This window comes from Frankliniella occidentalis, unplaced genomic scaffold, assembly GCF_000697945.3.
Source record: "Frankliniella occidentalis isolate FOCC.00 unplaced genomic scaffold, Focc_3.1 Scaffold78, whole genome shotgun sequence".
Lineage (NCBI taxonomy): Eukaryota > Metazoa > Arthropoda > Insecta > Thysanoptera > Thripidae > Frankliniella > Frankliniella occidentalis.
Genome location: NW_026267208.1, coordinates 969,028 through 982,623, shown reverse-complemented (window position 1 = coordinate 982,623; position 13,596 = coordinate 969,028). Strand labels below are relative to the sequence as shown.

At 41.7% G+C, this 13,596-nt stretch overlaps 4 protein-coding genes across 5 annotated transcripts in view; 2 read left to right on the top strand and 2 right to left on the bottom strand.

The window, feature by feature from the left end:
* The window catches only part of LOC113203878 (clustered mitochondria protein homolog), an 11,046-nt gene extending 2,503 nt beyond the window's left edge, over window positions 1-8,543 (top strand). For both annotated transcript variants that reach the window (XM_026418809.2, XM_026418800.2), the window contains exons 2-12: window positions 1,172-1,497; window positions 1,583-1,744; window positions 1,829-3,796; window positions 3,895-4,200; window positions 4,269-4,483; window positions 4,566-4,695; window positions 4,791-5,063; window positions 5,136-5,261; window positions 5,349-5,564; window positions 5,661-5,869; window positions 5,949-8,543. In XM_026418809.2, coding sequence (XP_026274594.1) covers window positions 1,222-1,497; window positions 1,583-1,744; window positions 1,829-3,796; window positions 3,895-4,200; window positions 4,269-4,483; window positions 4,566-4,695; window positions 4,791-5,063; window positions 5,136-5,261; window positions 5,349-5,564; window positions 5,661-5,869; window positions 5,949-6,117 — 4,050 coding nt within the window. In that variant the 5' untranslated portion in view covers window positions 1,172-1,221 and the 3' untranslated portion in view covers window positions 6,118-8,543. The remainder of the gene's footprint in view (window positions 1-1,171; window positions 1,498-1,582; window positions 1,745-1,828; window positions 3,797-3,894; window positions 4,201-4,268; window positions 4,484-4,565; window positions 4,696-4,790; window positions 5,064-5,135; window positions 5,262-5,348; window positions 5,565-5,660; window positions 5,870-5,948) is intronic.
* On the bottom strand, window positions 8,523-10,838 carry LOC113203902 (U6 small nuclear RNA (adenine-(43)-N(6))-methyltransferase). The gene is made up of 6 exons (XM_026418839.2): window positions 10,724-10,838; window positions 10,201-10,552; window positions 9,828-9,968; window positions 9,461-9,740; window positions 9,081-9,384; window positions 8,523-9,006 (listed from the first exon to the last, which is right to left on the bottom strand). The coding sequence occupies exons 2-6, from the start codon at window positions 10,526-10,528 to the stop codon at window positions 8,584-8,586; spliced, it is 1,476 nt and encodes a 491-aa protein (XP_026274624.1). The 5' UTR covers window positions 10,529-10,552; window positions 10,724-10,838; the 3' UTR covers window positions 8,523-8,583.
* Window positions 10,839-10,847: 9 nt separating this feature from the next.
* Window positions 10,848-11,396, top strand: LOC113203917 (uncharacterized). Its single transcript, XM_026418870.2, has 2 exons — window positions 10,848-11,030; window positions 11,146-11,396. Exons 1-2 carry the CDS (start codon window positions 10,928-10,930, stop codon window positions 11,322-11,324), a joined length of 282 nt encoding a protein of 93 aa, XP_026274655.1. The 5' UTR covers window positions 10,848-10,927; the 3' UTR covers window positions 11,325-11,396.
* Window positions 11,397-11,609: 213 nt separating this feature from the next.
* LOC113203910 (uncharacterized) overlaps window positions 11,610-13,596 on the bottom strand; it is a 5,366-nt gene continuing 3,379 nt past the window's right edge. Inside the window, exons 2-3 of the mRNA XM_026418856.2 lie at window positions 12,077-12,194; window positions 11,610-11,988 (exon numbers count right to left, since the gene is read on the bottom strand). Coding sequence (XP_026274641.1) covers window positions 11,850-11,988; window positions 12,077-12,194 — 257 coding nt within the window. The 3' untranslated portion in view covers window positions 11,610-11,849. The remainder of the gene's footprint in view (window positions 11,989-12,076; window positions 12,195-13,596) is intronic.

The following is a 13,596-nucleotide window of genomic DNA, read 5'->3' as shown; positions in this document are numbered from 1 at the left end:
GCCTTGGAGTGCCCCCTCCCCCCTAAAATCCCCCTCTCCCGCACGGTACCCATGCTCACCGGGCCACAGAGCCCACGGGCCCCGTCAACTTGGCACATGAGCAGCCCCCAGACCGAAAATAACGCCCGCCTTGCCGTCCCCGCTGTGCGTCTCTAGCGGCCCTAGGCGGCCCTGCCCTAGGGTCCTGCTCGCGCGGCGCGCACCGGGGCGCCCCGCGACGCGTTGCCAGCTTACGGGAGAATGTTATCTCTCCCCCTTTATCTTCCTGGAGCGTCGGGACGTGGTCGGGACACGACTCCTTCCCTCTGCGCCGTGAGTGCCACGGTCTGGCTCAGGCTGCTTGCTCAGGCGCCGCCGCGCACAGCAGCAGCGTGTCCTTCCCCCTCCCTGCTGGGGCGTATCATCAGCTGACCGGCTCGTCCGCCCGAGGCACTCGGCCATGAGGCTGCTGGACTGATCTAGCCTGACAGCCCCCCCTCTCCTTCCTCTTCTCTCCCCGCTGCGGTTGGGAACGCTACGATCCTTGGCAGCTTATCTGCCAAAGTGGGCGTGGTGTAGTACTAGAGGTGCGAGTAGACCGGCGACGCTTGGCGCGCTTCTTTGTGCCGGGCCGGTGTAGTACTCGCCGAGCAGTACAGTACCTGCCCCGCATCGCGGGGCTCTGGTGCTCCAGGCGCTAACTATCTCAATTAGTTCCCCCACCCCACCCCCGTCCCCGTCCCGTCCCTTCGCGGCCTGTCGGGCTGCAGTACTGTATACACAGTTCGTCCGCCCTGCCTTGTCTGAGGGCGTGCGCGCTGTGCACTGCACTGCAGTCGGGCGCCGCCGGCCGGGCCTGAGCGCGCGTAACCAGAGTCCCTGCTGTTCGTTATCAGATGGAGAATGCTCTGCATGCGGAGCGCTATCTTCTGCGGCCGATGACCCTTTCTCTGCTTGACCTCCGCCCCCTTTCCTCCCCTCGCCCCGCCCCCTTCCTGTGGCAAAGGAGTAACGTTTCTGAAAGGGAAGTCCGACTGAGAACCTGTCACTGGCTTCTTCTCGGGGTGGAAAGGGGAGCGGTAGTGTGGACTTCGATCACTTCGAGTCGCTTGACTGTCTAAAGTGACCCCGGACTCTATCTGAGAAAAAGCATTGAATCATTCGTCTTAGAGGTTGCCCTGTTCTGTTGCAGTAAGCGGGTCAGGAACCACAGCTGCTGAAGTACTCAAGAAGGGACTCAAGATGAAGGTAGAGCATTTAAGCAATGGCCACTCTGATGCCACTGTGAACGGATCGTCATCTCCAACTGAAGAGAACAATAATGCCAATGAAAAGAAGGGCAAAGAGTTGGCAACAAATGGGGTGCATAAAGGAAAGAAGGGCAAGAAATCTGGTGAGGAAGAAGGTGAAGGGGAGGAAGAGAGTACTAAGAAGGATGAGCAGGAAGTTGTGTTCATTCAGGATATGGGATTCACAGTGAAGATTGTCAGTCCTGGCATTGAACCCTTTGACATCCAGGTACGCTTTTATTAAATTACTTGGGTATATCCATATCCATTAGAATACTGGAAATTTGCATTTCGGGATGTTGCCTTTGTTTCAGGTATCCAGCATGGAGCTTGTCCAAGAAATTCATCAATTGTTGATGGATCGTGAAGATACCTGCCACCGAACATGTTTCAGCCTCCAGCTCGATGGCAATACACTTGATAATTTTGCAGAGCTAAAAAATATTGAGGGACTTTCGGAGGGTTCCGTCATTAAAGTAAGAATGGAGATTTTAATGTATTGTACTGATCAATACTTTTTGATGTAACAGTATTATTTCACCATTGTATTTTTCTTTTAGGTTGTTGAGGAACCCTACACTATGAGGGAGGCCAGAATTCATGTACGCCATGTGAGAGATCTTTTGAAGTCTCTTGACCCTGCAGATGCGTACAATGGAGTAGATTGCAGTTCCCTTGCATTTCTGAATGTGGTAACTCAGGGTGATATCACAGAAAAAAAAAAGAGCCGTCCAGAAAGTGTCGACTGTACTCCTCCAGACTATATTATGCCCAGTAGTCGGGAGCGGCCCTTGTTGCCTATTCAGCCCCAACATAAGGAACAGAAGGGCCCCCAGTGTGTTAAAGTTCTAACCACTTCAGGGTGGAATCCTCCTCCAGGCTACAGGAAAATGCATGGTGATCTCATGTACTTGTATGTCGTTACTCTAGAGGAGAAGCACTTCCACATTACAGCTTGCTCAAGAGGATTCTTTGTAAACCAGTCATCTGAAGAGGATTTCAACCCAAAGCCAGCATCACCAAGCCACCTTTGTCACTCATTGATTGAACTTTTAAGTCAAATCAGCCCTGCATTCAAACGTAATTTCTCTACTCTTCAGAAGAAACGAACTCAAAGACACATTTTTGAGAGAGTTGCCACACCTTATCAATTATATGCTTGGTGTGCTCCACAAATGGAACACACGGTTGATGCCATTCGAGCAGAGGACACATTCTCATCCAAACTGGGATATGAGGAGCATATACCTGGTCAAACAAGAGATTGGAATGAAGAATTGCAGACAACTCGCGAGTTGCCTCGCAAGAACCTTCCAGAAAGACTGTTGAGAGAACGAGCCATCTTCAAAGTTCACAGTGACTTTGTCGCTGCTGCTACTCGTGGAGCAATGGCAGTAATTGATGGCAATGTTATGGCAATCAACCCAGGAGATGAATCCAAAATGCAAATGTTTATTTGGAATAATATATTCTTCTCACTTGGCTTTGATGTGAAAGATCATTACAAAGAACTAGGAGGAGATGCTGCAGCATTTGTTGCCCCAAGGAATGATCTTCAGGGTGTTCGCGTGTACAGCGCTGTTGATTTGCCAGGCCTGTACACGCTGGGAACAGTTGTTATTGATTATAGAGGGTACCGTGTAACTGCTCAGTCCATCATCCCTGGAATTCTTGAGAGAGAGCAGGAGCAGTCTGTTGTCTATGGCTCTATTGACTTTGGCAAAACAGTTCTTTCACATCCCAAGTATATGGAACTGCTTGCTAAAGCAGGTCAGCAGTTGAAGATACAGCCACACAAAGTTCTGAATGATAAGGGTGAAGTAGTTGAGCTTTGCTCCTCAGTAGAGTGCAAAGGCATCATAGGAAATGATGGACGTCACTACATTTTGGATCTTTTACGAACCTTCCCTCCAGATGTGAATTTCTTAAAATTAGACGATGAAGAGCCACTCAGTGAAGAAGTTCGGGCTATGGGCTTTCCTATCGAACACAAGCACAAACTGTGCTGTCTACGTCAGGAGCTTATTGATGCCTATGTTGAGTCATGTTACCTGAGATTTATCAAATATGCTGCAGTTCACTTGCAGCAGTTGGGAAGGAAACAGCAAGAGCGGAAGCAAATTGAATCTGCTAAAGAAAAAGCAATCAATGAGCAAAACCAGAAAGAATCTGATGCTGCAGACAAGAAAGATGCTGAAAAGAAAGAATCTAAGAAAGACTCCAAGGATGAGAAAGAAAAAGATGGTGAAATGGAAGCAGATGAAGCAAAGAAATTAGTTGAGAGCATTACAGATTCCTTGACCAATGGTGATAAGAAGGATTTGGAAGAAAGTACAAGGTCAATTGTACGCCAGGCAGCAGAGCATGTTGGGTCTCTGAAAGAGGCTGAGTTTGACATAAGCTTCAACCCTGATGTGCACTCTCCTGGTGTACAGCATGTTAGTCCTGATGGACCACAACTCAAGAAGGAGCGAAATCTTGTTAGAGATGCTGCTCGGTTCTTGGTCAGCACCCAAATCCCTGGCTTTGTAAGTATTAATTGAAGTTATTTGAAACTATAAATAAATAATTGCGTTGTGTTTGTGCTTGGATAACCATCTCATGTGTCATATTTTTTTGCGTTCAGATCCGTGACTGTTTAGATCATTCAATGCCTATGATGGATGGTCCCACTCTCGCTGAATCTTTACACACTCGTGGTATCAACATTCGGTACCTCGGTAAGGTAGCTGAGCAACTAGCTGGTGTTCAGCAGCTTGAGTACCTGTATCACATTGCTGTCAGTGAATTAGTAACCCGATCCGCCAAGCATTTGCTGACAACATACATGCAATCTGTTGAGCTAATGAGCCTCTCAGCAGCTGTCAGCCACTTCCTTAACTGCTTTCTCTCGTCATGTGCTGTGCCTCATCCCCAACAGGTTCCTGATGAGGTATGTTAAAGACAAGGACTGCAGTAAAGACCTGATTCAGTCTCTCTAATTAATCTGGTATTTTACAGCTGCAAAGTCGTACGAAACGGCGCAATAAAAGGAAGGGACGAGGCACCAACTCCCTCATTGCTGCAGACAGTCTTGAGTGGGCTTCACTTACACCTCGCTCACTGTGGTCTCAGCTTCGTGCAGACCTCAAATCATATTATGGATGGGCTCTTCCTGTTGATAACATTGATGCTTTAGTAGAGACATTCAGTCTCCAAAAGATTTCGTTGCTGAGGTAAGTCCGCTTCAAATTAAATGAAAATTGTGTGCGTACCAACCTCTCAACAGAATAGTAACATTTTTATTTTGTGTTTTAGGTCGTTTTGCATTAAAACAGGTATCCAAATTTTGCTTCGAGAGTATACTTTTGACTCTAAGAACAGGCTGACATTCTTTGAAGAAGATATCCTAAATATCTTCCCAGTTGTAAAGCACATTAATCCTCGAGTAAGTCTAAAAACTTTACAATATATTTATGTATGTCTCTTTATATTGGTTCCTGATATTTGTCAAACAATTACTTAACCTGAGATTTTCCACAGGCAAGTGATGCTTACAACTTCTATACTACTGGACAAAACAAAATTTCACAAGGATTTATGAAAGATGGATATGAGCTGATTTCAGAAGCTTTGAACCTTTTGAATAATGTTTATGGAGCTATGCATCCTGAAATTGCTCAGTGTTTGCGTATGCTAGCCCGCTTAAGTTATTTGATGGGTGAGCATGTTGATGCCTTGTCATATCAGCAAAAGGCAGTCCTCATGTCTGAAAGGGTTAATGGCATTGATCATCCCAACACCATCACTGAATATGTAAGTGACTGTTAACTCTTTAAATTACAATTACAAATCTAAAGTTTTGTCTAATTGGATTTGTGTCTCTAGACTCATCTGGCCTTATACTGCTTCGCCAATAGCCAAGTTAGCACTGCTCTAAAACTTCTGTATAGAGCTCGCTATCTTGCTCTCCTTGTTTGTGGGGAGAACCATCCTGAAATTGCCTTGCTTGATGTGAGTTTAAATATTTTCCTAGGTCAGCTTACTCTATTAATTGAAAATCTTCCAACTAAATTACTAATTTGTCTTAATTTTCCTTAGAGCAATATTAGTTTGATTCTTCATGCAGTTGGAGAGTTTGAATTATCATTGCGATTCCTAGAAAAAGCTCTGGCGCTCAATATCAGATATTATGGATCAAATTCTATCAAAGTTGCAGTTAGCTACCATCTGGTAGCCCGAACCCAAAGTTGTATGGGTGATTTCAGAGCTGCTTTGAACAGTGAGAAGGAAACTTATTCCATTTACAAACGACAGGTATTTTTTATTTCTTTGCTGACGCCATTTTGTTCAATGTTTCCTTGACTAAAATTTTAATTATCTTATCATTTTTAATATCTCCCATTTACTCAGCTTGGTGAGGATCATGAGAAGACTCGGGAGTCATCAGACTGTTTACGCCATTTAACTCAACAAGCAGTTGTACTCCAGAAAAAGATGAATGAAATTTACACAGGAAAGCCGGGTGCCAGCTTGCCTCCAATTCAGATCCAACCTCCCTCTATGGGTTCAGTTTTAGATATGCTCAATGTTATCAATGGCATTCTCTTTTTACACATTAGGTAAGTTTGGGGCCCTTCAACCAACATTTGCTTTCTTTTTATTGGGAACACATGAACTAATCCCACTCTTCAATTTTAGCCCTCATGACATTGAGATTTTGAAGGCAGAAATGGAGAAGAGGCAGCCTTCAGGTGCTTCAAATTCAGAGGAAAAGGCTGCAATTGAAGGAAAAGGAGAGGATGAAAAAACAGCTGTACCAACAACTGACAAGACTGATAGTGATACCGCTGTGGCTGCATCAAGTTGAGAGAGACTTGATGGCCATTGGACTAGCGACCTGAACAATTTTTATGACTGCAATATTTGTGGCCTTGTGCTGCCTTGTAAGGGAGCCTCACCTCTTCTGGGGTGCAAATGGAGGCCATGTGACCAGCAATTGGAACAAACATAGGAATGAAAATGCAATGCCCATCTTAGTGCTCGTGTGCTATTGCAGGAAAGTGTTGTTTTGTCCTCCACATGATATTTCATTACTGTAGTTGTGAGCTACAACAGTGCAGGATGATGGTTCTCTAAGTTGCCAGTGCATGTGAGCATCCAATATAATTGGTCTACTGGTCTGGATGCTGCTGTGAAACTGGTGCATGTACTACCACTCTAGCTAGAGTTCAATTATTTGATCTTTATCACTTTATGTTTTACTGAGTCTTTGTTATACACCAAATGTTTTAGTTTGTTTTGAGCTGTTATATTCTTGAGCCTAGTGTTCTTGACTCAAGATTGTTGTCGTTGAGGTGCTAAGACAAATAATTGTTCAGTTACGTATTGTTATCGTAGGCTGATAGAATTTTATAACGTGTGCACATGATCAGTTAAAATGTGCAGGTGGCCTTATTGTTTGTTTGTAATGTGATATGTGTGCACATGAGTGCCAGCCTGTAGTTTAAGTCATACCCTGTTCCCTAGGTAATAGAATTGAACAAAATAGTTTTTATAAAGTTGCCTTTTTTATAGTTTTAGAATAATGTGCATTGGTATTCAAGGCATGATGAGCACTAAAGCAATAATGTGATTCTGTGGCCTTTATTGTCATTGCCTATGTCATCCCATCATTAACATCTGCCATTCTCATTGTTTTCTCCCCTCATTTCTAGTTAGAGCCATTAACTCCAATAGATTTGCCAAAGGTTTTTTTTTCCATCCTGCCCTATTTTAAATCTTTATTCTTCCTTGTCATTGTGCTCTATCAATCGATGGGTGTCATGTGCAGTGGGACAAGTCAAGAACAAAATATTTTCATTGCATTGAGGTTTGAAGTATGTGATGCTCTCGTGCTGAGAGTAATCATTCTACTCCTTTGCCCGGCTTCATAGCTGGACAGTAGTCATGAAGAGTAGGTTGTGGTAGCTATTTAGTGTAGTCCCTGTGTTGTAGTGATTGTATTGTTATTGAATCGGTTAACATTCCATCTTGGCTGGTGTGGAGCTACTGTGCTGTACAGTGCCCCACTCCACCAATCGAGACTGTTGACCTCATGACTTGACACCAAATGATGCATCAAACAGTTTGAGCATTTGAGCCCTAGATTTCTATAAATTTGTATTTTCTTTTTTTGCTATGAAATTTTGTGGAAGAACCCAGACCTATTTTCAGAATTATGGCAAATGTTTTACATAAGAAAATGATATATTTCAATATGTATTGTGATAATGTTTTTAAATGTGAAATGATGTTGCTGATCCTGACTGTTGAGTGAGTGCTTTATATTTTTCATAAGTGTATGGGTAATTGCTCAAACAAGTCCAAGGATAGTGGTTTTTATCATTCTGATTTTGAAGTAAGGTATGAGAAGTATGCATCTCTATTTGCATTAATTGTGGTACATGACTGTATTGTAAGGTGGCTTCAGGTAATGAAGTTTATTTAGTGCCAATGGATTTGTCCTGAGCATGAACCATACAATTTACAGAATTCTGGTCAAATTCCTTCAAGACTTCTTTACTTTTGGCTTGTGATCTGTTAAGGGTATGGCTTTTTAGTACACTATTTTGGCTGCAGTTTAACGGGTGTTTACACTACCCTCCATTGGTGATGGTCATGTTAGCAATAATAGTGATACATGTAATTTTGCTTTCAGTAACAGGGCCATTAAAATGTAATGATGTAGCTTGCTTTAGAATGTGTATTAAATTGTGTCAGGTTTCTGAATTTGCCTCTGCTCCAATTTAGTGCTGTCCACTGACTTTACTTTATAGTGCCATACTTTGAGCAGTCATAATTAAAATAAGTCAAATAATTCAAAATTTGGTAAGTTGGCAATAATGCATTAATGATCTGTGTATACTTGGTAAAAATTTTAAGAAGACTTATTGGCGGAGAAAAGCCTGTAATCATTGTGTAAAAGTGATGTTTCCAATTGTTTACTAAACATTGCAAAGTTTATTACAAACGTTTTTCTTTTTATTTTGTTGAATCTTCATATATTTTGCTAGTCATCAGATAATACCTGTTAAATTTGTTAATGTGTTATTAAGGGTGTGTTGCATCGTTACATATTCTTGCTCAAGTCATCATTGATCCATAACACTACAATTTGATAGGGTTTGAATGTATTTTCCTTCATTAGTTTCAAAACATGTCATTGAAACTAGCCTGTATGTGAGAACTGTTGTTCTGATGGTTCCAGGTCATGTAACTAATAAAATTGAAATGTTTGTTGGGTAACCAATGAAATAGGAGTGTTTATTTTTCACTTTTCTCTTGAGTGCTCACCTTACTTTAGATTATTTTTCACATATTGCATGACTTGATGGATAAGATCTTTACCGCCACTTCCATGTAGCCAGCTCATTTCGAAGACGTAAGAATTGCTATCTCCCTCTGTTTCTTCTTCACGAATTATAAAACCAAATACTAACAATGGGACAGACTCTGTTAGTTTGGCTTTCTTCAATGGTGGCTCATCAGTTAGATCAGTGCTGCTGTTGGTCCCATGGCTAGTCGGAACTTCAGTAATCTGTTCAGTCTGTGAGTTTGTACACTTGGTGGACGATGAGTCTTCAGAAGGTTGACCTACTTTTTTGATCATACGTTGCTCGTCCCTTCGTTTCCTTCTCTGGTTTGACCATGTATTGTTAAGAGCTGTAACTTGATATCCAATGGATTTGACATCCTTTATTACACACCTGAATTGCAGCTAGGATAAAAGAAAAAATTATTCCTGTCGCAATGGCATTTAAACTGTTAATAATTTTTGAACACTTGACTTACATCTAAATTTTTTAGCAGGATCTTAACTTTTTCCATCAAAGAATCAAATGTTTTAAAGGCACAATTTGATGTTGGCAAAACATGGCGTACTGGAGGTTTTGATTTTTGTTTCTTCTGGTCAACAAAGTTGTCAGCAGAGAGTGATTCGCACGTAAGCTTTTCTACGTGACTCCATGCAATACCCCATCTTGTGGTGTGCCCCTGACAAAATTCTGTTGAAGCTATTTCAGATATATTTTTTTCCTTCAAATACTTCAAAACTTTGGAGACACTGGACTTGTGTCCTAACATCGTAGTAAAAATCCTACATACAAAAAGATAGTGTATCCATGAAAACTAATTTTAATTGTTGGCTACACCATGGTAGTTGAAAAGCTTACCTTATCTTGTCTTTAGCTTGCTGGGAATCATCTATCATCTTATGAACAAATGCAACTTCTCCACCTTCAACAACAACTTCATTTGCAGACCCAGTTCGTGCATTATTAGGTGGTGGTCTAGGAGAATTAGCAGACCGGCTTTTGTGAGTCTTTTCAAGCTCTTCTTCAGATGAAAAGAATGGAGGATTGCACATGGTAAAATGGAAGTAGGTTGGCATGGGCTCAAATGCACCATCCATGACACTGGTGTCAATTATCATCTCACCATCATTTTTACATACTGAAAAAAATAAATTAACATTTAAAAAAAAGTTAAATTTAAGCATTTACTTTTCCCATGATGGAATTTGCTGTTTTATAATTCTACCTTTTACAAGTGATTCTAGTTTATTGTGAAGCACATTTTGTTGAGCATGATTTAAGCATGTATTATCCTTTTCAACTCCAATCATATTCCATCCATTTTTTCGAGAAGCTAACAAAGGATAGATACACGAAGCTCCAGTACCTGGAAATAAAATGCATACAGTAACATACAGGTCATAGAACAATTTAGAAATTTACACAACAAGCTAGCAATGTAACAAGTCTAAACTTAAACCCAACCATTATTATTGCATCTATTATTTTTTTTGAGGGGGGGGAGGGGGCTGCTACAGACTTTCAAGTTCCCAGTTCACCACTACATTGTACGAAAATGAGCTGCCAGGTTTTAAGAGTGTAAAATAAACAATACACACCTATGTCGATGCCATAAACTGGGCTCCCAGTATCTTCTAATTTAAGGGCAGCAACTAAATCCTCAATCCACAGAATGTAATTGAGGCGTAATGGCACGGTTGGTACAAGATACTCTTTAGGCAAAGTTACATCCAAATTCCAATCTTCTTTCAGGAGAGCCCTTGTAAGTGCCCGTATAGTTTCTGCTTTCTTAAAGTCAATTGATACTTTCCCACTTATATCAATGGTGGCATGCAGTCTAAACTCCTCATTTTTAACAGCCAAATCTTTGAAGCTTGGTTGAGTTTTGTAAGGGTTTCTTGGATGCATTTTCTTATTCAACGCCATATCTCAAAATTAACAAAGTCCGACCTGCAAAACATTTGTAAAGAAGCTTTTCATTATGGCTACAAGGTTAGGAACTTGTATGTATATACAACGAAACATCCCTAGAGACCAGTGTCATCAAACAGAAATCTAAGAAAAACCTTGTGCCAGTGTAAAATAAAACCACATAGAAGTTAAAACCAGAAGTACGCGTACCTTTCTGAATTAACAAAAATACGCAATGTTCACGTTTACGTCTTTTTCAAAACAAAAACAGTGAACTTAATTTCTCATCTATCATCGATCATTTTGATTTTCATTTGTTTTGTTGGTGTCCCCCCTCCCCCCTCCCTCTCCCTGCACCAACGAAACTCACGTTGCAATGTTTTGATCGTGTCAGACATTTTCTTTCAATCAATTATGGCGCAAGGTAAATCTAAAACCAAGGCGCAGTTACCTGCAAATGTAAAGGCAAAGAAGAAGTTCTCTACGAAGAGCAAAGTCATTTCTAGAGCGCGCTCAAGTAAGTTATTTGATACCTAACCTCATCTCCAGATATATTTTCACACATTTGTTTTAGCTGCTTTCACATTTTTGTCATATCAGGATTTTATCAGTTGTTACTTTTGTATTTCTAGATGCTCCCGTTGCTCCAAAACTTACCGGCAAGGCTGTTGATGCAATGAAGATGAAGAAAGCTATTTCAAAAGGTGTGAGTGAAGCAATGGAGAACGAATTAAGAGCGAAGGCTTTTGATGGTAAAAAGTCACTCCTTTCCAAAAAGGAGATGGCTGACAAAGCAGAAGCCAGTAAATAGTTGTTTCTTTCAATTTATTACCTTGTAAATATAAATTTCTATTAAAACCATGATGATATTTCTCATTACAAACATTTTCTGATTTCTACATCACCCCACTTCAGTCCCTGAGTGACCCTTACTATTGGGGGACCTTTCCACCAGACAACTTGTTCTAGATTGATATGCTGGAACGGGCTTTAGATTGCAAGCGCTGCATAATTGGGAACCAACATGTTAATGATTTGGTTGGTGTGTAAGTGTTTCATGAAATAAGATTGGGAGGTATGAAATGCTTGTACAGTCTTTGACTAGAATGTTATTTATTTTTATTCTTTGGTACAAGTGAGTTTCTGTATAAATTGGTTAAAGTTTTTCTTAAATTTACTTAAATACATGCACTTCTAATCTCATTGTTATCGTCAATGAGAAGAGAAAAATACAATATTTTTGCAAAGAATGCTAATTCTTAAATTATAATCATAATCGAAGAGGCAAAGCCATAGATCACAGGGTCCTTATCACATCTCTTATTTCGTTTACACACTAGCATTCACTTGATGTTCCAGGCTGTGACATGTGAACTGCAGGTGGATCAGATGTTGGATCGGGACACATGTCGTCCAGAATTGTTATCCTGGTGGAGTTTACAGATGATCCTCGACTTGTCTCTGGCTTGAGTTTCCTTCAAGAAAATATTGAAAGCATTGTCATCATGATGTCATTTTCATCCCAAGTTGACCAACGGAAGGAAAGGAGTTCGTCGACTTTACCTGCTTCTCCGGTCCATGAAGACGGCCATAGTGAACAGGAGCGCGATTCCGCACAGCACCCCGATGATGACAACTGCCAGAACGGTAGGATCGACGCCTTGGGCGGCCGCATTTTCTTCTAAAAGGACGAGATAAAGAAAAGCTTGTTAATAATCTGTTCTGGATTTGATTCACATTACTGCATTTGAAACATGCTAGTCCTGGGGAATTCCTCCCCCCCTTTCCCCCCATCTCTCTCTCTCTCTCTCTCTCTCTCTCTCTTGCGGCACGGTCCGCGCCTGCGCGAGCCGCCCACTGGCTGACTGCTACTACTGCTACCCGGTACCAGCCTGGTACCAGCCGCCGAGGTGTGGCGCTGCTGGTCTGTGCTCCACCGTGCGAGGGGTAAGTAACAAGGCCAAAAAGTGTACACAGCATTTCCATTCTACCCATTTCCCCCATTTTCATCCATTTCCGTCCATTCCTACCCATTTCCAGTCCATTTCCAATCCATTTCTGCCCATTTCCGTCCATTTCCTCCATTTCCATCCATTTCCTCCATTTTCATCCATTTTATCCATTTTCGTCTATTTCTATCCATTTTATCCATTTCCAATCCATTTCCAATCCAATTCCGTCCATTTCCACCCATTTCCCCCATTTTCATCCATTTTCATCCATTACATCCATTTCCAATCCATTTTCGTCTATTTCCGTCCATTTCCCCCATTTCCATCCATTTCCCCCATTTCCATCCATTTCCCCCATTTTCATCCATTTCCCCCATTTTCATCCATTTTATCCATTTCCAATCTATTTCCAATCCATTTCCGTCCATTTCCACCCATTTCCCCCATTTTCATCCATTTCATCCATTTTCGTCCATTTCTACCCATTTCCAATCCATTTTCGTCCATTCCCGTCCATTTCCCCCATTTCCATCCATTTCCCCCATTTTATCCATTTTATCCATTTTCATCTATATCGATCCATTTCCAATCCATTTCCAATCCATTTCCACCCATTTCCCCCATTTTCATCCATTTTCATCCATTTTCATCCATTTTCATCCATTTTCATCCATTTCATCCATTTTCGTCCATTTCTACCCATTTCCAATCCTTTTCAATCCATTTCCGTCCATTTCCCCCATTTTCATCCATTTCCTCCATTTTCGTCCATTTTATCCATTTTCATCTATTTCTATCCATTTTCAATCCATTTCCGTCTATTTCCGTCCATTTCCGTCCATTTCCATCCATTTCCATCCATTTCCACCCATTATCACCCATTTTTATCCATTTCCAATCCATTTCCAGGGAAAGTGTACACGCATTTCCACGAGTTACTAATCCCCTCGCCACCGTGGCGTGATCTCTGCAGGTCGATTACGAGCGACTCTTTTGCCTGCCTCCCTGCCTCCCTGCCTGCCTGTCTGCCTCTCTGCCTGCCGAGGCACCTCGGCACCTCGCTAGCCGTTTTGAAGTTAGGTGGAAGGAGGTAGATACTGTCGTTCTGGACGCAAATCGGCCCGGCGCCTC